A 26,347-nucleotide genomic window follows, 5' to 3' on the forward strand; every position below is an offset into this window, starting at 1 on the left:
CCGTAGAGCATGATGTTTGGCTATTTTTTCCGATGGTATAGCTCCTGAATATCCCTGTCAATTATCATTAATTTGACTAAATTAGACACGCTCTTCACATTGGTGGGGTAAAAAAGTGACATTTACTATGCAAATTTCCGACTTAACCTCGCAAAAATTTACATAATTAAACTTACGTTACACGACATTCACATGAGGACGTGGCAAAAACCCAGTAAGAACAAATACCATTGACCGCATGACTATAGGTGGTGTAGTTTTTTTATTATAATTCAATGACACGTTTTCTGGGACACCCTGTAGATCACTGTTGGTTGACAAATTGGGGATTATTTTCCAGCAGATGTCGCCCAGAGCCGTTCTACCGCAATTTTACGAGGAAATTAGAAATATTTAGCATTCATTGGCACATGTATAACTTGTGCTGGGTTTACAAGCAACAAGCAGTTAAACTACGTCGCCAACATAACCTGTCTGTATGCCAGGGACCTGTGGCGCAGTGCTTCTGAAAGGTCGTCACTGAGCAGGATATGACATCGTTCTCTCCCCTGATTTGTTGAAAACAAGAGGCGTGCCCTTTCTTTGTGGCAATTATGCAGGACATAATTGTAGCATGAAAGGGGTACGCCTCCTGTTTCCAACAAATCGGGGTTGAGAACGATGTCATTCGAGGTGATGGTTGGTTAGGAAGTGAAGTTACTGCCATTCCGTTTAATGCATTAAGCTTGACGTGTGGCTACACTCTAAAAACAGAGCTTCACCGCATAGCACGCTGTACGCCAACCATTGCCACGAATGATAGGGTTATCGCTTCTGGTTCGAGGAGAGACGGGGCCTACGCCTTTTTGTTGCAATTTGGATATATGGTAATTGCCATAAAAAGGCGTAGGCCTCCCTCTCTCTTCGAATCAAAAGCGATAACCGTGTCGCTCGCGGCAGTGATTGGCGCACTACGTGCTATGCGGTGAAGCTCTCTTTTTAGAGTGTAGGGTATTGGGCAGCAGGCGATCTCCGCCATGGTGAAATGTTTCCGAGACATTGCACTCTTAAAACAGAACTTCACCGCATAGCACGCTCCTAGCCAACCATCATCTCGAATGACATCGTTCTCTCCTCTGATTTGCTGGAAACGGGAGGCGTACGCCATTTTTGTGACAATTATGAACTGCATAAGTGTCACAAAAAAGGCGTACGCCTCCCGTTTCCAACAAATCAGGGGAAATAATGATGTCATTAGATGACGGTTGGCTAGGAGCGTGCTATGCGGTGAAGTTCATTTTTAAGAGTGTGGTGCGGACACAAAGTTTTGAAACTTTTGCCGTTTGCGCGTTCTGCTGTTCAACTATTTGCGTGTTTTATGACAACTCTGTATTTGTAATCGTTTTTGTCGGAATCATAAGCATCATCATCATTATCATCATCCTCGTCATCGTTCAACGAGTTTTCACCAATGTAACTATGGTGCAAGTGATGTGGAGTTGCTGGCCTCACACTCGCGAAGCCGAGATGTTCATTTTATATTTTTTCTTCAAATCGAGCAATCAATATACTTTCTAGCCTGCAAGGATTTAAACAGGTCTCATTTCAGCGCTCTCCAGATACGAATAAATCCCTACTTACTTCCTATTCTCGCTCGTAAATGGCTGTAACTAATAAAATCATGGCATACAGAAACTTGAGAAAATTGGGTGTGCGTCCAATGACATTCGCCAGTCATTTCCAGAGCCGGTATTCCATATTCCCAGATAACAAAAGGTATCCAGGGTTCCGGTCAATACTATGGTATAGGGTGTCTCTGCGCGGACGGCTACTGTCACTAACATAATGGCATTGACAAGGTAATGAGAAACAGGCTTTTGCTCCTGTTGCTTGGGAAACATGAATACGACTTCATCAAGGGCTCTGACACGTGGAGTCCTGGCAAAAGGAAGATGAGAGCGGTAAAGCTGCTCTTTCGAAGTCTGTGAAGCAACAAAAGTGCACTATAGAGCGTGTTCACCTACGTCACGTTGTGACGTGGCATTCGCGTAAGCTCATCCCACTGCTGGCCACTTTTCGTGATAGCTGCATTGAAGGATGACAAACAACAACAACAACAACAAATACACTGATAATGATGATGATGATGATGAATTGGGAAAATCGCCACCTGGGTTGAAATATGCGATTTTTCAATGCGGCAACCATAATTTTCGTTAAAGAAAACGTGAGAACGTCAATGGCGAAGTGTCTTCGGGATGAAAGAAGGGAATGGACGCGGCCGGATTTCAAAACACCATTCTAGGCTTATGTTTCCAGCAAACGCTGGACTACCACCATGCCGGCCAAACGCGTTCGCTTGACGTCATGGCATTAGTCAGCCTGCGACAGGTGCTTTAATGACATTCCTTGTGGACATTGCAGCGCCTCTAGCTTTTTAGACTTACTGATTTTTATTTTTAAAGTATTTTGGAGTAGCCGGCTCCTGTGTTTTGTAGGAGCCTCCATCTCCATATTTTTCTTCCCCAATTCCAACTCCAACTTCTTGGCAAAGAGCCAGAGATGACCAGTAATTGTAATACTTTGCTATGTATTGCAATACTATTTCTGTAAAATTTTCAGTACTATTTCTATTATGTATTCTGATGCTCATTCTCTGAATGTATTTTTACACTACCTACCGCGTGTCACCGGTGCACTTTATTAGCTCATAAGCCCGAGTAGCATAAACGTTTCTTCACAAACAAGGCACGTACTGGTCGCCTAGAATAAAAAGTGATTGGAGAATGACTGCCTCAAGTGTAGTACATAAATTATGTATATTTCTGATTGTCGATCTCTAGGTAAGTATTATATATTATGTGTTACGCGTATCATGTATGTGTATTGTTATTATTATGTGTATGTGTATTATGCATTACTTAATAGTATTAGAATACAGATTTCTGGCAAATATTTTATATATATATCTGTATTACGGTGCAAAATATAAAATATATTAAAATATAAAAATAATAATAATAAATAAAATAAATAATAAACAAAAATAAATAAATAGATATTATACAGGGTGTCCCAGAAAACGTGTCATTGAATTATAATAAAAGAACTACGCCACCTAGAATCATGCGGTCAACAGCATTTGTTCTTATTAGGTTTTTGCCACCTCCTAATGTGAATATCGTGTACTCCAAGCTTAATTATGTAAATATTTGCGAACTGAACTCCGAAATTTGCCAAGTAAAGGTCACTTTTTACCCCACCAATATGAACAGCGTGCCGAATTCACTGAAATTCATGATAATTCACAGGGATATTCACGAGCTATCCCATCGGAAAAAATAGCCGAATATCATGCTTTTCGGAGCACCGGACCATAGCGCGCGATGACTTTTTGAGCGCAATCGCTCTGAGTGCGACGAAAGGAGGTTCCGAAGCCAGCCCACAGAGTGATAGCAGAAAAAGCAACAGTTCCTAAAATTGGGAGAGGGAAAGCATTATCCCTGCGAAAGTCGGACGTGATAAGCCGTGCATGTTTCATATCTTTCTACGATGTCGAGGAGGGCTGGGTTTCCAACCTCCTTTCGTCGGACTAACAAAGATTGCGCTGAAAAATTCATCGTGCGCTATTCTGTGCGACCTCCGTAGTACATGATGTTCGGCTTTTTTTTCCCGATAGGATAGCTTCTGAATATCCCTGTCAATTATCATTAATTTGACTAAATTAGACACGCTCTTTACATTGGTGGGGTAAAAAAGTTAAACTTTGCTAGGCAAATTTCCGACTTAAGCTCACAAAAATATACATAATTATACTTACGTTACGCGACATTCGCATGAGGAGGTGGCAAAAACCCAGTAAGAACAAATGCCGTTGACCGCATGATTCCAGGTGGTGTAGTTTTTTAATTATAATTCAATGACACGTTTTGTGGGACACCCTGTATATAAAATATGTTATTGCCCTAGCCCTGGTAAAGAGGATCGTTACCCTGAAACGTACGCCACAAAATGTGCAGTAAGACAGAAATGCCGTTCTATGCGGGATGCCCATTGTCCACTGTTTGCTTTCCCCATTCATCATCATTAATTTATCTGTTGTTGTTGTTGTTGGTACCATTGCACGTCGACACGTGTGCAGGACTAGTTTTAAGCCGAAATGCGTATTCCTCACGATAACAACAGGCAGTTTCAGACCCGTCAAAAGAACATTAACCGGAGAGCAAGTCTCATCTCGCCGTACTACGTCGTAAAATTTGTTGCGGTCCTCGCAGGGCAATCACGGGTTTATAGTAGGTACCAGAAAGGAAACAGTTAATGATAGCTGTACCGAACTGCCATCATCAGGCGCGAGAAATTACTATTTGCGGGGGGGGGGGGGGTATCTTTATCTTTTAAAAAAGTAAAGGAAAGGTCAGCCAGGCAAAGACACATCTCATACGTCTTTCGTGATATGGGTTGTCCACGGTTGTACAGCTGAGCTTAGTCGATGTTAACGACTGCTTGACCTTTTGGAGGAACACACGCGAAACCAGCGCATGCACAACAGCGTGGTCGTGCTATGTCGCTGCTGTGTGCGTTTCTCGGAGTTCCTTAACCTTTTTGTGTGTGTGTGTGTGTGTTCGTGTGCTGCACATCAAATCGTATGATTAAGTCGTAACGACTGCAGCGTAACGTAAGAACATCCCAAGCAGCAAAATGTACTGAAAGTCGAGTGCAATAGGGGTGGACGGGTAGGTGGAAGGCCTTGAACAGACTCGTGAAACTAAAGAACATTGATAAGACAAATACCGTCCACCCCTATTGCACTCGACTTTCAGTACATTGTGCTGCTTGGGATACTTCCACGAGGAAGAGTGCAACAAAAACACACACTGGACGAAGGAGACGAAGCAAGAGCGATTACTTCCATCTGGGTTTAATACAAAAAACACACTTATTTATACATTTCACGGTACTGCCACGCCCAACCCTGTACATATAACAACTCAAGTTCCTTTCCCGTGATAGCAACGGACTCACTACTTACACAGTTATCAGCGATCTTGATAAACACGGCTCCCATCAATTCCTCTCCTTATCATTTCCCCCGATTTACCAAATTGCCGACTCAGTACCGTTATTGAGGGGTAAAAACGCAATCTCCAATGTCTTCTGTTGTTATCGTCAATGTCTCAGTCTCTGGTAATTACCTACAGATGACGAACAATATATATGAATATTCAAACTCAATATACGGAGTGTTTCTTTTTATCTGCAACAAATTTTCATAAAAGGGGCAGTTGCCTCAGGACGATTTTACTTTGGTCCTTGTATTAGTCGATAGGGCAGCTGCTAGGAGACCGTTTTTTTTCTCAATCAAGGGACTAATTAACAGCGATATTTTAACCAACTTTTTAATTAGTGACTTTAGCGAATACATTGTAATTCCGATATTAAAGCCTGATGTCCACATGATGCGCTCGAACCACTGATGAAGCGCAAAAGTTATCACAGCGCCCGCTACAGAGCTAAGTATTTTATTTCCGTCGTCTGCTGTGAACAGAAAGTAATCGGCAAAGGAGCCACAGTGATGTGAATCTTTGCCCTCACTTAACGTCACAGAAAGACGTCACACGCAATTCAGGAAACCCCTTTCACGATCCTTTCACTGTACCTTTTCGATCTTTGTTTTATTATTTTTTTATTTTTTTGCTTGCAAGGAGCTTTGTGCATCACCGCTACATATCAGTGCTTATCGTACTGGGAAAGGGTGAGAGCCGTGCCCAGCAAAATGAGAAGAGTGATACCGCGAGTGGCTCCAAACACATGACGGAAGGAAAAAAAGCAAAAAAGAAATACAAACAAAGATCGTGACATATATATATACCGCCATAAGGGTTCCCTACATCGCGTATGACGTTTTTCTGTGATGTTGAGTGGTGGCTGAGATATCAACGTCGCTGACGCTCTTTTATCGACCGCTTGCGGTTTACAGTAGACGACAGCGGTCAAGTGCTTAGGTCCGTAGCACGCGTTGTGATTACTTTTGTGCTTCATCTGTACCTCGAGCGCATCATGTGCACATCACGCTGTAATATCGCAATTGCAGTGTGCTCCCTAAAGTCAGTAATTAAAAAGCTGATTAAAATATATCCGTTAATTAGTCCCCTAATTGAGAAAATATACGGTTAACTAGTAGCAGCCCCGTCGAGTAATCCAATGACAAAAGTTAAAGCGTCCTAAGGCAACTCCCCTTTTTATCAAAATGTGTTGCAGATAGAGACACCCTGTATATGAATGTTTTTGTTAGTTTGTTTGCTGGGCCTCACAACATTAGGCATTTTCACAGTACAGTGCGACTAGTTATTTATAATTAAAGGCCATGCACAAATCCAAATCAGATAACAACCCATTAGTTTGCTTTATTTGTCGCTTTCTTAATGTCTTCCGAATCTTACGTTCTCTGAATATCTTCTGGACACCCACGGAAACACTTCGTAGCACACTTTCGTGCCGTGTCAGAAAAAAGTTCCCGTCCGCATGTCAGTGAAATATCGTAGTACACGACAGCCGTGCTCTGGACTGGTACGATTCTTCCCTGACGATAAACTGCCTTACGATGTCCAAAAACCTGACCTAGTTTTTTTAACTTACTCACTTGATGTTCATCTGGAAACAATGGAAGTGCGCGTCCTCGCATTTCCACAGCTGTCGCCTGCTCCCATTCTTTGCAGACATGTGGACAGGCGAGTAACTCTCTGTGCCTTTGTCTCTTCCTCTGCTTTTAATTTTATTTTATTTGAATTTCTTCTTTTTCTTTGCTTGCGTCGAATGCTATCCTGTCGCCAAATACAGATATCATAACGTCTGGCAGAATGTACCCACTTTTTCTCGCTTCAAGCAAAGCAAAGCGCCTGCGAAGAAAGCAGCCAACCCTTCAAGGTAGCACTTCGCCTTCACTTTTGGCCTGGAGGCTAGCGAGATGTTTTTTTGTTTTGTTTTTTCCCGAAAAACAGACATAACTTGAATACAGGAGATGGCCTTCTAGCAGAGCTATATTTAGAGCCTCGCTGTTGATACTGTTGATATCAAGAGTGTAGACCAGTGTTGTCGTGAAAATATTTTGTAAATTATAACGCAACAGAAAATTGAACAGAGTCAGATTCGAAATTAGAAACTTCGACAGTCACAATTGGGTTTAAATTACGCGTTTGAAAAAGTTAACGTGTCTAGCGACTGGTCTATGGGGGTCTTGAATCTGGAAAGGCATTGTGGTCCCTGGAGTTGCCAGCACAAGGCTATGAAGTCATGAGGTCCTGTCCAACCCATTTGTTCAATGGAGATAAGACACAAACACGTGTAGCAGGTCGTTGGACATTTTGTATCGATCCACACTGATATTCTCTCATGTTCGTTCCGTATAGTACTATTATGTGCCTTCCAACAGCAGAGTACCAATCGTTTAGCTTAACTCTCGACTTGCTTATTCTAAATATAAAAAAAAAACACCTCTTCTACAGCTACGCTTCTGCAGTTGAAAGAGGACGAGTCAGTAAGACTTCCATAGAGGTAATCAACGAAAACTTGCCCTGGGACATCTAAAAGTGGTCCTCCCGTCAAATTACAGCCATGAAAGATATTTCGTTTGCCGCGCTGATTCTTGGAACGAACCGATTGTAGTCCGCGTTCTCATCTTTCTTTACCATCTTTATCATTTTTATTATTACACAATATGCATTGCACAACGAGGGCGTTGGCCCATCTCTTTGTGCTGATCAGAAGGAACGGCAATTCTTTCCGCTAGGGCAGTTACATCACAGCATTTTATGCCGCGTCTTTCTGCCGTTAGAGAGCGCGCGCGTTCTCGTGCAACTTCCATTCACCCTTTATGCCTTGCATAATAAAAACGCTGCGCGAACCATTCTCGCCGCGCCGATATCTCTTGCAGTAAATATTCTCCCCGTCACATCACTGCCCCTTTGTGTCCATTTTAGTGGACTACGTCCCTTGAGAGCCTCAAAGAAACGCGATACGTTTTGCTAAAGTATCGTTTAGTACAGCGTAAAGCCCAAGGATGCGTACATATAAGTAAACAGTAATATGCAACACAACAGATCGAGAAGCAAACAAAGGAAGATTGAGAAGGCACGAAATGGGAGTCGAAACGCAATTCTTGTGTCACTGTTATATAGCAACGAACTCCAACGTTATTTATTTCCTTTTTTCCTTCATCATCTTCTTCTTCTTGGAATTGAACAGATACCCACATATTGTCATAGAAAGCAAGCACTAAAAGTGGGAGCTCTTTAAAAATTGACCGCAGACGCAACGTGAAATTGCGACGCGGGTTGTATTGCACCGCGAGGCGGAATGCGCCATGAATACTCTTTGAGGCGTATGGTAACCCACTGACTCGGAAATACAAGCCTCTACGTTGTTAAAGCATGGCTTAACAGCGTTATGAAATTATAACTCGGTGATTCGAGTGGTATTCTTTGCTCCTGTTCTTTTCTTCTACTTCCTTTTCTGTTTTGTACTTTTGATTTGGTTTAGCTTGGTGGAAGAAAAAGTCGAAGAAAAACACATAAATGAAGGCCGTCTACTCCAGTTCTCGGAATTAGAAGAGAAAATACAATGAATAGAAGGACGAACAAGCGCTGGATCACAGAGGTCACATCCATTGTCATAGTATACCGTATTTTCTAGCGTATAACGCGCACCGATACATAACGCGCACAATGGAGGTGAATATCCCGGCACTGCTGGTCACCAGAGATTGTAACCACTACATGGCGGCCAGTATTAACATTTAATCAGAGCACATGCGTCGACTGTCAGTGCTTTTTATTAGATCTATCGCGGACGTAATGTTTATTCGAGACCGAGTATCTCCTCATTTAACACTGGAGTAGACTGGAGACCAAACCGGCAGGCTAGAGATTGCACGATGTCTTCTTAACTGCTCTTTCGGGAAAAGCTACGGCCTATAAAGCTATAATAGCGTAATAAAAAAAAACGTAAAAGCTATAACGCACACCAGTACAACGCGCAATGCCTCTTTCGGACACTTTTTACAATGTATAACGCGCGCGTTAAACGCCGGAAGATACGGTAAACTAGCCAGCTTAGTAGAGAGTTTTAGTACATCCTACGCTATCGCCTTTGCGTACGTAAGGGATGGCGTGGTGGTTCCGCGCGACGCGCGAAGCTTTGTTTATGTTTTGCGCGTGCGCAGAACCATCAAAGCTATCCATTACGTACGCAACGGCGATATCGTACACTAAAACTCTCTAGTAGTAGTAGTAGTTCTTGTAGTAGTTTTGTTTCGCGTGTCGTACCTGTGGGACAGCAATACAAAACAAGTAACAAAACAGCAATGAAAAAAAAAACAGCAACGCAATTTTGCGCTCTCCTTCTTCTTTTCTTCTAAAGAAAGCGTCGGAGCGGCGTGCCATTGGTCTCCTCAAATATTTTGAGCAATCAGCGCGGGATATCGTTTCAGTAGACCAATGAGAGACCTCTCCGCACCTCTCCGCATTGGAGAAAGAGAGCGTAAATGTGCGGTTTCGTTGGCGCATAAATCCCGACCGACGTAGCGCATGAGTCACGTCCCTTTTGTATCGCTCTCAAGGTAACGCAATTCCGTGAGGACAAATTTTCCCACTCTGACTGCCCTTTTAGTACCTCGAGCAGGCTTCGCAAAACTGGGAACATTCACGCAAATTTCACTCTGGGAGCAGCGCTTTTCGTGCGGGCCTAATTTGAACAAACAGATGATATTATCGATCGAAGGCATTATTAGAAACGCCTGGTGAATAACCCACTGTTTCCAAAAAGGAAAGTTGAGCTATATGAAAAATTGAAACCCCTTCTCAGAAAGTGGCCCCCGCAGCGGTCCTTAATTAGAAAATCCACGTGTAGCGTAAGCGGCGATTCCAATACGGAAATGAAGGTCTCTCTGGAAGGCTCTCGACAGCCTCGCATATTGAATTGAATGTGTCTCTCCAGTGTCCTGCCAGGATGTTACGGAGGGGTAACATATTGGCCAGACTTAACTCAGTTGGAGACAACAGAGGAAGGCTGTTCTATTTTAAGGCTTTCCTGCCCATTACGCGATTTCGAGAATATATGTAATAACACGTGAAGTTGAAGTATATATGGCGCGCGTCAGACTCAGTTTGGTTTGGTTTCGTGTACGGAAATGGTGATCGCGGACAATTTATACCGCCCTACACTCTAAAAACAGAGGGGGGGGGGGGTCGAGGTAGCTTGCCGTTGTTGGCCGCACTCAAGTGGGCATCGTCACGACTATAGCCAAAAAAAAAAAAAGGAAACGAAGGTGGGAGAAAAAACAGAACTTCACCGCATACCAGCTTCTGCGCCAACCATTGCCACGAATGATAGGGTAATCGCCTCTGATTCGAAGAGAGAGGTGGGCGTACGCCTTTTTGTGGCAATTTGGATATATGAAAATTCCCACAAAAAGGCGTACGCCCCGTCTCACTTCGAATCAGATCAGAAGCGATAACCCTATCATCCTTGGCAATGGTTGGCGCAGAAGCTGGTATGCGGTGAAGTTCAGTTTTTGGAATTCAGTCAGACGGCACACTTAATGACAAATGCGTACTGCATAATTGTCACAAAAAGAGCGTACGCCTCCCGTTTTCAACAAATCAGTGGAGAGAACGAAGTAATTCGAGATAATGGTTGGTTATAGGAGCGTACTACCGGTGCAGTTTAGCGTTTGGGTTTGGCTCAGACGCCTTCAGACATATGTCGGCACAGTTCCCATAGAAGACGGCCCAGGACGCACATTGCCCCAGGGCGGCAGTCGTGACGTTGCCCACCTCTGTGAAGCAAACAACGGCGAGCCCTATCATCAGCACCACCACGGCAGTTCCCTTTGCGGCCTTAAATTTGCCGTCTGACTAGGGTATTAGTCAATAAAAGAATGAAAAACAAAACACAAAACGCGTCAGGCTCAAAACGAAGACGGGTAGACGTTTATGTTGCGCCGGCTCAGCGTGATCTTCATTTTGATGCGGATGTCCTAAAATATCACTATTTTAATGCAGTTGAAGTTTTTGAGTGCTCCCACATGCACTAAAGTTTAGGAGAAGTAGGGTATTGCTTTCGAAAACTGCTGAACACAGTAAATCATTTTACAGGTTTACTCGCTCGAAACGGGTGTATTTTTATAAAGGCACCATTTTCTATCCCACGAACTCAAGCAAATGGTGTAAAAAGAGCATTACTAAAGGTGCAATATACAGGGTGTCCCAGAAAACGTGTCATTGAATTATAATAAAAAAACTACACCACCTAGGGTCATGCGGTCAATGGCATTTGTTCTTACTGGGTTTTTGCCACCTCCTCATGTGAATGTAGTGTAACGTAAGTTTAATTATGTAAATTTTTGCGAGCTTAAGTCAGAAATTTGCCTAGTAAAGGTCACTTTTTTACCCCACCAATGTGAAGAGCGTATCGAATTTAGTCAAATTAATGATAATTGACAGGGATATTCAGGAGCTATCCCATCGGAAAAAATAGCCGAACATCATGCTCTACGGATGTCCCACGGAATAGCGCACGATGAATTTTTCAGCGCAATCTTTGTCAGTCCGACGAAAGGAGTTCGAAACCCAGCCCTCCCCGACATCGCAGAAAGAGATAAAACAGACACGGCTTATCACGTTCGACTTTCGCAGGGATAATGCTTTCCCTCTTCCAATTTTAGGAACTGTTACTTTTTCTACTATCACTCTGTGGGCTGGCTTCGGAGCCTCCTTTCGTCGCACTGCGAGCGATTGCGCTCAAAAAGTAATCGCGCGTTATGGTCCGGTGCCCCGAAAAGCATGATATTCGCATATTTTTTCCGATGGGATAGCTCGTGAATATCACTGTCAATTATCATGAATTTGAGTGAATTCGGCAGGCTCTTCATATTGGTGGGGTAGAAAAGTAACCTTTACTTGGCAAATTTCCGAGTTCAGTTCGCAAATATTTACATAATTAAACTTGGAGTACATGACATTCACAGTAGGAGGTGGCAAAAACCTAATAAGGTTTTTGCTATTGACCGCATGATTCTAGGTGGCGTAGTTTTTTTATTATAATTCAATGACACGTTTTCTGGGACACCCTGTAGACATATACCACATTTTTTCTCAGCGTCTTTCATTAAGGGTGTAAAGTGAGGTGTTGAAAGAGGTGTTGCAATACACCTTTTTTACACCCCATTTGAACCGGAAATATGGTGTTGAAAAGGGTGTTTTAATTGGAGATATGTGAACAAAAGAAAACGCATACTTCTTCCACAGCTCCGCTTAGCAAGTAGTTACATTATAGACGATATCCCGTGTTAAGAACGCAGTATTTGACAGAGAGGGATGTCAGGTATGTTAGATGGTATGTCTTGACTCGTTGCTGACGTACGTGGTAATTACAAACACGCATTCCCGTCACTATTACAAACGTTTTCCGCACCGCTACAGCTAACGAACGTTTATCTCGTGCCCCAACGAACTGGGTTTCAGTATACGATTCATCTGCTACGCCAACATAGTGCCCAGGTCTCTTCAAACTCCGGCACTTAGCTGATCCCATGCATAGTGTTGCCGAGCCAACGAGCGGTACCTGTGACGCATTGCGCTCCTGGTTTAGGTTGTGCGTTGGAAGCACGGCTAGAACTCTGCCGTAGAAGCAAGAACGTCGGACTGTGATGAACATAGACTATGGGAATATATTTCACCATAGTCGGACTGCATGGCACGTTATGCTGCACCCTAAAAAGTGTTTTCATTCGAGTACTCCCCTTTTAAGGTTTTCCTTTTTTTGTTTTTAAACACCCATTACAGGAGTGTTTTGTGGGGAACACACCTAATAAAAATGTGTTTCAGAAAAAAAAAAAAACATAGGGTGGTCTCACAGCCTTGCCGGCCTAACGACGGGAACAGTGCCGTTTTTCAGGGTGGTGGTTGCAATAGAAGCAAAAATGTCGGACTGCATGGCGTGGCATGCTGCCGCGGGAGCTAGCATTATACTATCTATTTCAGGGGGAGTACTTGCCAGAAAACACTCCACCCTGAAAAGTGTTTTCATTCGAATACTCCCATTTTAAGGTGTTTTTGTTTTTAAACACCCATTATAAGAGTGTTTTATGAGGAATACACCCAACTAAAAGGTAGGAAGGGAGTTGCCTCAGGACAGAAGCCGCCGATATTTCGAACAGAGACTGTTCTTCTTCTGGGCACCGTCCTCATCATTGGCATGGTATTTAAAGGGTTAGGTGTGACGTGTTTAAAGGTTCATGCGAATTGTGGGTCAACAGCCCGGAGGGAAGAAAGGTTCCGTACGGGTTTTTACGGCCGGAGTGAATGGCTGCTTTGTTAGAGTGTGGAGGGGATTATGTGAACGTAGTGATCTAGGCTACAGACCGGTTACAGACCGGTCTGTGTTAACCGGTGTTAACCGGTGTTAACCGGTCTGTAGCCTAGATCACTACGTTCACATAATCCCCTCCACACTCTAACAAAGCAGCCATTCACTCCGGCCGTAAAAACCCGTACGGAACCTTTCTTCCCTCCGGGCTGTTGACCCACAATTCGCATGAACCTTTAAACACGTCACACCTAACCCTTTAAATACCATGCCAATGATGAGGACGGTGCCCAGAAGAAGAACAGTCTCTGTTCGAAATATCGGCGGCTTCTGTCCTGAGGCAACTCCCTTCCTACATTCTACCGGTTCGCTGGATTTCTACCCATCTACCCAACTAAAAGGTGTTTCTTAAAACACTCAAATTATTTAATGGTGTAAAAAAAGGAGTGCGCCATCGGACAAGCGTGTGCTTAAAAAATTTGTAAATTGACTTGCTGACATGTAATGACAACAGCAATATTGAAGAAAGAAAAACAGCTTGAATAACGCTTCTTCCAACATCTCCGATGTAGAAAGCAAGACTCTAGAGGACGAGCAAATAAAGAGGTCAATACCCCGAAAAAAGAAATGAGAAAAATACAAATTGACAGAGAGCAGCCTGGACAAATCTCACGACATAGTCGAAGGCCTATGGAACTACTGTGGGACGTCAACAATAAGAACGAAAATAAGGTCGCAGGACATCAATAAGACTGCATTAGTTCAAAAACTGCGTGAATACATGCACTGCACGCTTTTGCTGATGCGCAGAACCCAGGTGTCGAATTTCCCATTGATTAATTGATTGATTTGTAAAAGAAAAAAAGTCATTAATCATCATCAGTGAATTTGTTGTTGTTGTTACATTGTTGATGCTGTAATGTCTACAACCCATTCGGGACAAACGGTGACACCAGGAATACGATGGTCGTTGTATTTTGCACATTGTTCGAGAAGTGTAAGCAGAAAATGGCCCTTATAGCCATTACATGCCCATTATAAAGAGGACAGAACCACGCATTGTAAACATCACGTGTGGTGTAACTGAGGCTTGTTATTGCACTACGTGTAGTAAGGAGTGGGTCGTACGCCCGGCATCATCATCCTCGCCCGAATGCCCTCGTGGTGCTCCAGCCACAAACCCTTGGCGTTTCCTCATCTAATTAAATATCGACCTGCGTTTATCTCTCTTGCACTATTCCTGTCTCCAAGACAACAGTTGTTTCTGCTCCCTCCCTAAACGAGCTCTAATCTTGTTCCACGTGTCTGTGATTGCGCTAATAGGAAACGCAGACAGTGGGAAGGGCAATAACACACTGGGAAACGACACTATCATATACCAGACATGACATTCGACAGATCCTTTTTGGTGGTTTAGCATGGTAGGCGAGGGCGGATAAGAAGGGAAGAAAAATACATTGGAGTTAACACACCTCTACAACTCTTTGTTGTTGTTTTTTGTTTTTTTATTGCGTGTTAGCGCCGCGAAGCAACTGTGGCTATGAGCGACGTACAGGTGTGGAGAGACGGAGAGAGGACAGCAGGAAGGAGTGGGGGACAGGGGGATTAGTATGCGTCCTGGGCCGAGTTCAGGGGGAACTGCACCGGACATTCGTCTGGAAAGTCTTCGGAAAACCCAGGGAAAACCTCAGACAGCACAGCCGGCGGTAGGATTCGAACCCACCACCTCCCAGTCTACAGCACGACCTTGGTTCCCACCAACGAGCGGACGCTACAACTCTTTAAAACTTCAGTGGTTCAGAAATCAAATGTGCTGGTTTCGATATGAAAATTAAAAAAAAAACGGTCAATTGGCTCCTGCTTCTATGGTATTGAAGAGTTTTTGCATTACTGCTACGCAAATTGTGCTGATAGCACAAGTCCCTAATTCTGCTCCTAATTATTATTAGCACAAGTCCCCAATTTAAAACTTGTATGGTTCAGGGATGAAATCATGCGCCATTTATTAATGATTTTGATGTGCTGCATGCAAACATGACAAATGTAACAATCAATTTGCTGCGGTTTACATGGTATTGGATGAGTTTTCGTCTTACTACTGCCTACACTCTAAAAACAGAACTTCACCGCATAGCACGCTCTACGCCAATCATTGCTACAAATGACACGACTTATCGGTTCTAATTCTGAGCTTGCTCGTATCAGCAAGAGATCATACAACTTAGCTGCGTCGGGTCCTTCACCTGTTCATGGACTCCATGTCGTCCACTAGGTTGCTCCAGACGCTTTAATTTGTTCTCGTGTTTTCATCATTTCTTCATCATCTTCATACAATGTTCCACGTGCAATGGGGGAGGGTACCGCACTGCCGCTGTGAAAAACCCCATCTCATCGTCAGCATCTGTTGTTGTTTGTTGTTGGTTCTGATTCTAAGAGAGAGGGAAGCGTACGCCTTTTGTGTAAATCATTATACGAGTATATCCAAATCTACACAAAAAGGCGTGTGCCCCCCCCCCTCTCTCTTCGAATCAGAAGTGATAGATAACTTTATCACTCGTGACAATGGTTGGCGCAGAGAGTGCTCTGTGGTGAAGTTCTGTTTTTAGGGATCGAGACTAACATATCCATTTGTTTCTTTTACAAATCAATCAATCAATCAATACTTGAAAGATGAAAGTCACTGAAAATTAGCCAGCTGTAGGGATCGAACCCACATCTTCTGGATTACCGGTTCAGGGCTCTACCAATAGAGCTAAGCTCAGCTAAGATGTGGGTTCGATCCCTACAGCTGGCTAAGCTTTTCAGTGACTTTCATCTTTCATCGTTGATTTCTTAGGCAATTTGAGGCTCTGTTTGTATCTGTCCCTTCTATGTTGTTCCAGCATCAGAACATCAGTTTATCTCTTGTTCAATCAATACTTCACTGGCAATCCTGATGCGCTGGCTGCTTGTCTCTTCCTTACTTGTCTCTTTTACTTAGGACTTTATTATCTTTTGTCAGTGTCCAGCAGCAGTCCGCAAGCATTGAAGCATTTATCCTGATATCCCGTTCCTTTTCTTTTCCTTCTTTCTTTCGCTCTCTCTCTCTCTCTCTCTCTCTCTCTTTTTTTTTTTTTGTACATTCCCAATAATCCGGTGAAATCACTCACAGCGCTCATCGCTCGCCGCTCCGGGCATATGGAGAATGCTATAAACGTTATAGGCTCGCTTGACAGAGTAGCGCTACAGCATAACGGAAGGAAGGTGTGGAAGGATGACACGCGACGCTGTTGCAAACCTCACAAGTATGCTTAACCAACTGTCTCAGTTCATCTCCTCGTTATATAGAGTGTTCCAGGGTTCCTACCTAGGGTATCTAGGGTTCCAGTCATCTTATTTACCATCTGTCGCTGTAGCGGATTATGAAGCCAACTTTGCGCCAATGACGCAGAGTGCAGCTTCTTTCTTTTTTCTTTTTTTTTTTTCTTTGGGGAGGGGTACACGGCGTTGTATCCCTGCGGCGCCACTTTTTCCAAATGTGCGCCATACCCACACACATCTGCATGTCGAGAATGAGTGAATGAATTAAATAAATAAATCATTAATTAAGCCAATTAGCAGTATTAAGCCTCATTATCGTTTTCAAGACCCCAAAATCAGTTCCGTTTTTTTACGTCTCAACCAATTAGGCTGTAGACTCGTGTAGCGGTTCCATGCAAGCGCAGAAAGAACCCTTGGAGCTGACCTGTGACCTTAGAGTGAAAAGAATAGAAGAAATGTGAAGAATTCCCGATTGGAAGTCTGCGAAGCTACTGAACGAGTCCGATGCGGGGAGTTCGAAGGTCGACAGAATAACCTTCCTTCTGTTGGGGTATAACATTAACTTTTTTCTCTTTTTCTGTTTCCATTAACTTTTTTCTTCTGGTTTTCTTCTAAATAAATCAAATCAAATCTTCTGGCGAGGGAAGAGATTCCTGTGAAGGAAAGACTTGGAAGCTTGTGCAGGATGTCGAAAAAAAATGTAATAGAAAAAGCATGCTATACGGAAAAATGTGCGGTAGCAGATTGTTCACCTTAGTTGCTAGTTGTATTTCCCCCATCTATTCTTGCTGTTGACCCCACGATACCCACGAGTCCTTCAACTCGTCATCCCAGACGAAGAACAGTCCCTGTTCGCAATCTTGCCAGCCGCCTCGCGTGGATTTTTCTAAAATATGCGATCAACGGCAGTTATGTTTAAGGAACTTCAAGTTTCAATTCAGAAGAAAATAACAACAACAACAACAATCATATTCTGATGATGAAGTGCGGGGTTCCACTCTAGAAGAAAATAAATTTATTTAATTGCACTCCGAAATTTGTTACGTTAAGGTCACGCCTTCTTGCCAGAATCCGAAAGTGCGTTACGGGTTTACCCAAAATCGGATTTACGGGAAAAAAAATTACGGATTTACTGTAAAAAATTGCTGTAGCGACCCGTGGGCGACTACAGCGCCACCACCACCTACATTGCAAATAAAAATGGACCGCAGAAATGCTACGCCTAAAAAAATAATGAGAATTGAAAGAAGGAAGTCACTGAAAAGGTTAGCCAGCTGCAGGACTCGAACGCACACCTTCTTGATTGTGTTCCAGCCTCAGAACATCAATTTCCAACGAGAATTGGCCGAGACAGACCACAACTAGGGACGACACAGTTGTTTGAGTTACGTGTAAAACGCTTGAAATCAGTGCGTTCATGTGATTTTGGGAGTAAGAGTAATTTCCCCATTCATCATCATCAGTGTATTTGTTGTTGTTGTTGTTGTTGTTGTTGTTAGGAGTGAAAGCGACTTCAAGTACTGTGCATTTGACGGAAAAGGGTGGTTAAAGCGCTGATGAAAAGTGTGACAGGCTAAAGGTAATTGACGATCTAAATAAAACATGATAACGCGCGGGTGTGATAAATATTAGCTGTGACCATAGGGCGTGTTCTTTCATTTTGCAGTCTGCAATCCTGTAGTGTAAGACAACACGTGGTATTTGAACGAGTATCAATTTGGAAAAGACGTAATCGTTTCATGTACCTCTTTTCTCTTCTTTCTACTAATAAACACATCCCTCCCCCGTTCCAGGTACTGATTGACTGATTGATATATTAAAAAAAAACAAATAAGCGTTGATGATGTAGTGTAGTGTAGTGTCACATTATGCAAAGCGTGCAACGCAACAACATCGCTCAACCTGCTGGGATGCGTGCATGAAAGTAAAGAACGAGAGCAGGGTCCATCGTTTTGACAGGAAAAGCTCCCTGTTTCCAGCGAAAAGGTGTGAACGCCAAGAAACTGCGGAACTGAGCTGTACGCAACGCGTTATTCGGTAACGCGCTACTGTTTTCGGTAACTAAGTAACGACTTAGTTACTTTCTAAAAAATGTAACTAAAAACGAACTTAAGGCCAATTCCGACATGCAGCGCTTTGCTTTATAGCGCTAGAAATTAGCTATCAAAATCTGGCGCTATTTTTCCGCTGGCCGTTCTCACATACAACCGAGCACACAGCGCTAACCTGCTGCAGTCACGGGATATCTCGTTGCGACGTGATGCACCGGTACCACCGTGATTGTTTACTGCCCGCGTCAACTATCCGCAGCATGAAGACGGATGAGACTTTTGAGACTATAGGTGGCGTGCATGTGACGTCACACCATAGCTTTACCCGTGCTTTTTCCCTCTTTCTGGTGAACCGGCGCACCCTAGCGCACCCAGCCATGCAATGGCAGATGTACTGGCAGATGAAACTCGTGGCCATTTTCACGTCGTCTTCGTCGTCGCCTTCCAGCCTTGCTGCTTCGAGTGATCTGAAGCAAAACAAACCCCAGCCCCCGCGACGTCACGGCAGAATGAAGCTCACGATTGGTTAACGCAGACTCACCGCTCAAAATAGCGCTGGAAAAGTTGACCGGGGCTGTACTTCGACAAGAGTGGTTTTATAGCGGCTCGCAGCAATGCGAGGAGGAAAATATAGCGCAATTTTCTAGCGCTATGTAGCAAAGGGCAATATGTGGGAACTGGCATTTAGTTACAAAAATTGGTAACGCATTACTGCAAGTTACTCGTTCCTTTTCTTTTTCTTTTTTTTTTTTGCTGCTCACTGTCACCAACCACGACTGGCAGTTGTGGCTTTGCCCACGCGCATGGCTGCATGGCGAAGAAAAGGATACCAGAGAGCAACGCCTTTCTCATTGTCACAGCGTTTCAGAACACTCAATGTGTTGTTTGTGTAACGTATAGAAGTAACTCATTATTTCCCAGTAACGAGAACGCCTTCCTTTTATTTGTTAATAACGGGTAACGTATTTAGTTACTATTTTTTCGAAGGAACGAGTAACGTATTTAGTTCCTTTTTTGGGGTAACGTGTACAGCTCTGCTGGGGAAGCAGCAAAACGAGCAGAGAAGTGCAAGAAGCAAAGTATGAAAAATAACCTCTCTTACGCGTGCTTGAAAGCATGAAACACACATAGGATACAAAGCTTGTCTCTTGGGAACAGCCTCGCTACGCAGCTTGCAGAGGGGCTATATGCGCGCAGAAGATAGCGCTCCACGCTAAAAACTCGGCAAGCCGTCGTGACTGTGTTAGGCGTAATGAGGAGATTAGCGGTGCATTATGGTCCTCCGACGAGTCTTTTCCTTCACTTCGAGTGCCGAAGCCATGGCATAAGTAAAGAGGTACCCTGCTGCATTAGAACGTAACAGGTAAAATGCCGCGCATGCATTTTATGCCGCGTTTCCTTTTTTTTCCCCCCTCTCTCTCTCTCTCCTTCTTTCTTCGTCATTTTTCCAGTCTTATGCGTGGCTCACACTCAAAAAATATAATGTAACGTCTCGTCGTTACGATTTCGTATAGGATTAACTTAATTAAAGGAATATAATTTATTTTACCTTAATTAACGGCTTTACCTTAACAATAAAATACAATTCAATCAACTTATTTTGTATTTTATTGTATTGACCAAACAGTATTAAGGCACTAAACCCTGTACGGTTAAAACCCAGCAGACCTCTAACAAAGAGAACATATTTCTTTCATTTTTTTTTTTTTTTTGCCCACGTCGTTGCTGCGAGCGCATTTATTCCACTCTGGCTGCACACAGAACAGTGCTGCTACACACAGTAATGCGCTATGTATGGGTGCTACCTCTCCCGTGAATCATAATAATAAATGAATAAGTGATAACATGAATGAACGCAAAGCACTTCGCCGTTCAAACGCACCCGCTTGCAACAATGAAAGCCTGGCCCCGTGTTGGGAGAAGGGGGACCTGTAGACGAAGGCGGGCCTCCCGCCTACACAGAAATTTATTCTCACCACGAGACGCATTAGTGAGACGCATACGTCTATTTTCTACTATGGCGCAAGAGCAGCGACGCGAGATAATGTGCGGGACTGCTTAATGGTTGAATAAGGTACTTTCACGTTATTTTTCTCCTCAAAAAGTGTTCAGAGAGCAGCCGCCAGGTGCAGCACGTAGGCACGTCATTTCCATTCGCAAATTGGGACTACATAAACTCTAGTGTGTAGCCCAACGTCGCCTACGACGTACGCGACGCATGCAGTAACACATATACCAGGGCAATGCGGCAGAATTTGATCGAATTGTGCAGGGGAACAGATGTGCCTATTCAGTGTCAGAAAATGTATGGTACGTGGAAATGAAATAGGGCGCCTTCTATCATTCTGAGCACGCGTGAGTTTTTTACCTGCAGGAGCGGTCTTTCTGTTTACGGAAATTTAGTTAATTAAGTTTGTAGTTTTGTTTGTACAGGGCGCTTCTCGAGAACTGGGTAATTTTGTTCTTTTATCGAAGGTTCATTTTTCTTTCGAAAACGATCCTGGGTATTAGCGGCATGGTGGGTACAGAAAAATGTGACTAGAATAGTCAGCGCGGTCTTAATGAGCTTACTAAACTAATTTATTTAATTAGTAATAAGAATGGGTCGGCGTTTTAAGTTCTAAAGTTGTAGAGTAAAGGTCCGAGGTCTCTAGTACAGTTTTAGCGGAAATCAGAGCTATCTTATCAAAACCGAGGTCCTCCGACGTTTTGACAAGCAGGGCTGGCAACCAATTTTCGGCGCTCACACTATAGAGCCGACAAAAAAAAGGCGGGGCCAAGAGCTCATTTTCTCTATACTTGCTGTACTGAGTAAAATGACCACGAGGATCCTATTTCCGCAAAGAAAACGTTACGTTGACTTGGAAAATTTCGGAGTTCAATTCAGGAAACTAAATTTCCATCAATCGAAATGAAATAGAAATGGTATCAATTTGTGGCAAATGTTCCTCGCAAGAAAAAATCCCTTGATCGTATGTCTCTCCGTTGCCTACGTTATTTACTATGAATTTCGATCATGGTTGGTGGACCACACTGTATACAGGGTGCCTCACCTAAAGTGATTTTCACCTAAAGGGTGTTTCACCTAAAAATTCTAACTGGCGACGTACACGCCGGAGGATTGTGGGACTTTCAGCAACTACCTTCTGGAAACTTTTGCCGCCATTTAGGAAGGCTTTGGACAATTTTTAATCAAGGGAAATTAATTTTTTTCGAACGAACTTTGAAAATTGCCAAGCGAACCTCACTTTTTTTAACAGAAATATGAAGTCCTCCACGGATAACGGCAGACCTAACAAAAACTATGCCGGTATCGCAACAGAAATAGTCGAAAAAAATTAGTAAAAGTGCCGCTCTAGCCCCGCCTGCTTGATTGCTGCAAAGAAGCACGCACGGAAGGTGCGGCGGGAGGAGGAAGCGTCCCCGCCTTCACCTGTTTTGCTTTCTTCGTGATGAGACGGTCGTCTCTAGCATCAATGTCAAAGCGGGGGAAAGAAAGGTACAAACTACAAAGGTGACATATTGTAACTAGTATGCCTGCCACCAAGCTTTTCGCGCATGTTGTCGTCAATAAATTTTCCTATTACAAAAAAGAAAGTTCTACGATTGGTGCACCCATCTGGTACGTATTATGGAAAATATACATCGTACAGGAGGTGGTGTGAGTCGTGCCATTTAGATGAAAGAGCGTTTAAAGGCTCTCAACTAACGCGTTCCCTTACATTGACAAACTGTCTTACAAGATGGGTTGTCTTATAACAAAAGAAAAGGGGAAAGCTTTCGTGAGCGTACAGCTGCACCAAGTATAATGCCTTCACAGATATACACGTGGCCCCATCACGTTGTAAGGAAATTGTAATGGCTTCTCTGTACTCATTTAATATAATGAGGAAAGTACGTAAAGCTAATGTGAACCCCGGTCTGTGAATAGATGGATTCTTGTGCAGGGTAGCCTTTTTTTGTCGGGGGAGGGGGGGGGGTACGTAATAACGTTATGCAATGTTATAGGAATGTGAGTAAATGTTACGGTAGTGTTATGTAGATGACATTATGGAATGTGATAAGAACGCAGTTGCTGCCGCATGTTACACATATGTGGTCTACTTCCGGAAAATGTGACAAAGTCTCTCAATTACGTTGTCTATTGGGAGTTCATAAAGAAACGAGCGGATGACTCTCACCTTCGCATTTCAGCATTGTAATTTAAAGCATAACATATGAATAATTTAGACGTTTTCCAATCTTTTTCAGGAGACTCTCAGGAGCATAAAGACCAGCACTCATGATGACAGTCACAGAACAGCCCCACCAATGAACCACGACCCCATATCACCGCAAGAAAATGCCTCATCCTTCCTCATGGATGATGGTAATCTACACCCGTCCCCCTTCTTCACCTTCACCCTCATCACTAATTCCCTCAACGCCACCACCAACACTACTCTTTCCACCGACATTCCAAGCCTGGACCAGATCTTCGGGCCTCGTTACCACAGCCGCGTTCGTATCTGCATCATCCTCATCATGATTGTCTTCTCCATCATTGGCAACAGCGTTGTTTGTTGCAAGCTGCTGATGAAAAAGCGCCGTACACGGTACTCCAAGGCTCAAGTGCTGTTCTTGAATCTCGCCCTGGCTGACCTCCTGGTAACCCTCGTTACCATGACCTCCCAGACAGTCTGGGAAGTTATGGGTCGAGTATGGATTGCCGGAGATGCATTCTGTCGCATGTTTAAAGTCTTGCAGACCTTCACCCTCGCTTCATCCACCTATATGCTCATCAGCATCGCGTTAGATCGTCACTTCGCAATCGTGTCGCCTCTGTCCAGTTGTCCAGGACCGTGGAGGCTGGCCCTGGCGGCGTGGGGCACAGCTCTCGTACCTTCTGTTCCAAACCTGTACGTTTTCAGACTCGTCGACATCGGGTCTGGAGTCTGTTACTGTGCTTCTTTATTTTATACAGACGACACGCCGCTGTTGTATCGGCAGATGTACATGACTTTCGTGTTTCTTACCGTCTTCATCGTTCCCCTGGTGCTCCTGGTAGCCCTGTACAGCAGAATTCTCGTCGAGATCTGGAGGCAAAGCGCTGCGGTGAAGTCTCGTCAGCAGACTGCGTCGTCGTTGCCAAAAGCCAAAGTGAAGACGCTCAAAATGACCGTTGTGGTCTTCGCAGCTTTCATCGTTACCAACGTCCCATACATGGTTCAAGAAATCGTGCTCGCCTTTGCAAGCTCGCCCAACATTTTGGACAGAAACGTGGTTGCTCTGTTCGGAGTCATTTCAGCGAGCAACAGCGCCATCAATCCATACATATATCTGTTTTTCCAAAAGAAGAAACGGAAAAGGTTTACGTCACCCTTCTGCATGGATATTCTGGGAAATGGGGCGAGAATTCAAGGCAGGAAACCCATGGCTGGATGGCTGGATCGTCGCTGTTCTTCATTTTTCAGGGCTACATCAATGAACACAGCCACCACAAAAGATATCGAGGTGCACTCGATGGATTGTACACGGAAAAACAACAATGCAGGGTGCAGCCCTGTCCTGAGGAATGGGGGATACGAAATCGCTGTCATCTCGAATGTGTTCTGAAGGTGCAGTGATTGTGCTCAAACTGTGGACTGTACTAATGTGCCACGTGATTCTCACAGAGGTGCGGTGCAACATACGCAATCTGGATGCAAACTCAGAATTACTCTTTTTCTACACATTTTTGTGCGACACCCGTTAGGTGTCACTAAAATCTGTAGATCCACGGAGACCTATCTGACTTTTGCCTCGTTAACAGTATTACTGACGGGATCGTACTATAGAGTATCAGTACCTTAGAGCTACACGCGCACCGCAGAGCAAACGTTAGAGGAGGCTTCCATGAAGCGGAAGATTTTTTTTTGCTAAAGGATAGCGTCGGCTGTGGCGTTGATCAATTGGATCAGGGCTGTTTCTCTGAAACTCTTCACGTGTTGTTTCATCCCAAATGTATGACAGAGAAATAAAATGAAAACTTTCGCTCAGGAGTGACCTTTAGAGGGTGGTGCCGTTAATGCCAGCTCCAAGAAACCCTACACGCCCCCACACATACTACGTCGATGACGCACCAGTCTGCGGAGTACTTTGCAACATTGATGTTGCTACGGTAGCAAAGTCTTTGCTGAAACTTGCTTCGAAATGCTTTGGCACCATCTGAGAACTGCATGTGAGAGTAGAGCCTTCGTTAATATTGTACGCTTTGCGAGAGAGACGCTTTGCACTGCACGTTAAAGGAGTAGAGCATACAGCTTCCAACATGTATAATGCTGCGTGTGGTAACCGCCTCCAGAAAAGAACACTACGGAAGACAATACGCTTTATATTCTGTTACCAGAACGCGCTCGTGTTATAATGCCTCGGTTCTATACTACTCGTGGCCATTAAATATAAACTGGAGTCAAACTTTTGAAACGAGTTCGCATAGTTTATTCACAACACTGGAGCAAAACGCGTTCTCCGATTGCGGTGCACCAAGAAAGCTGTGGCTTTCTGGGCAGCCCCTCAAGGCTATTCGTACCATGTGCCTATATAGGGCTGTGTTTGCGGGCTGCTAAAGGAAGATATCAGGCGCCCCATAAAGATAAAGGGAAAGACCTCCATTCCTTACCATTAGGAAGCTTTAGATTACGACTGGCGCTTCCCGACTCCGACTCCCTCTTAACCGCCCTCTCAGGGCGCATCTGGTTGACTCGTGGAATGTTACATTTTAGGGACGCGCACTTTCCCTCCCCCGACTCTTTCTATATGAGTCTAATAGCGGCTGTCAGCAGCGAGGCACCACAGCTTCTGGGGACTATGTCGCGAGAGATTCACGGCCGCCGCCGACTTACACCTTTTACGTAAAGTGCTCTGTAAAAAGGATTTCGAAAACGTTGCCAAATGGTCCTCGATCACGGACTCATCTGTAAATGCGAAATCGAAGTTTTGTGTGTGTGTGCTTTATTTATTTATTCTTTATTTTACTATCAGATGGTGTTGCCGTTCATGATACGGAGTTGTAGCACATGAAGCAGGCCCTATTATATCTGTAGCCAAGGAAGCCATGCGCCGCATGATCAAGTGTCATCTTGAAGCTCGCGACACCGACGGCCTACTTTCTTGCGGTGTCTGTTGGTCCTGCTACGATGATCCCACATCATCATCATCATCCATTCATCTATGTTGTTGTTGTTGTTGTGTGCTACGATGATCATGCAACAGACGTAATCGATGCGACATATCCTATGCAAACCTAGAGGATTGGAAAAGCACCAAGGTGAGGTGAGGACAATGATAAATTGCCGTATTCCTAAACGTCATTCACTACTCGACACTTCGCCTCGGCTTCAGTGAGTGGAGGAAAGAAGCGTTGCTCCTCTTGAGGAACCATTGGTGAGGGGGGTATGTTTATTGGTATGGGGGGGGGCATAGGAACCGTTAGCCATATATTACGGTAGGCTCGCTACTCCTGTTCCTTGAAAAATAAAAGAAGAAGAATGAAATCATAGGGCTTCAAAGAAACGGAAACCATGTCGGGAAGTACTGGAGCAAAACACGAAGCATTTGTTCCCGTCGGGGGCGTTTCGCGTGGAGGTAGATTTTTGATGCACAAAACCGTTCTCGAGGAGCAGCTCCAGTGGAAA

At 44.0% G+C, this 26,347-nt stretch overlaps 1 protein-coding gene across 14 annotated transcripts in view; it reads left to right on the forward strand.

Annotated features, from left to right (window-relative positions):
• The window catches only part of LOC135388830 (gonadotropin-releasing hormone II receptor-like), a 774,956-nt gene extending 750,247 nt beyond the window's left edge, over positions 1-24,709 (forward strand). For all 14 annotated transcript variants that reach the window (XM_064618671.1, XM_064618668.1, XM_064618672.1 and 11 more), the window contains one exon: positions 22,944-24,709. In XM_064618671.1, the coding sequence (XP_064474741.1) occupies positions 23,004-24,287 (1,284 nt within the window). In that variant the 5' untranslated portion in view covers positions 22,944-23,003 and the 3' untranslated portion in view covers positions 24,288-24,709. The remainder of the gene's footprint in view (positions 1-22,943) is intronic.
• Positions 24,710-26,347: the final 1,638 nt, after the last annotated feature.

Source organism: Ornithodoros turicata, chromosome 3 (assembly GCF_037126465.1).
Source record: "Ornithodoros turicata isolate Travis chromosome 3, ASM3712646v1, whole genome shotgun sequence".
Classification (NCBI taxonomy): Eukaryota; Metazoa; Arthropoda; class Arachnida; order Ixodida; family Argasidae; genus Ornithodoros; species Ornithodoros turicata.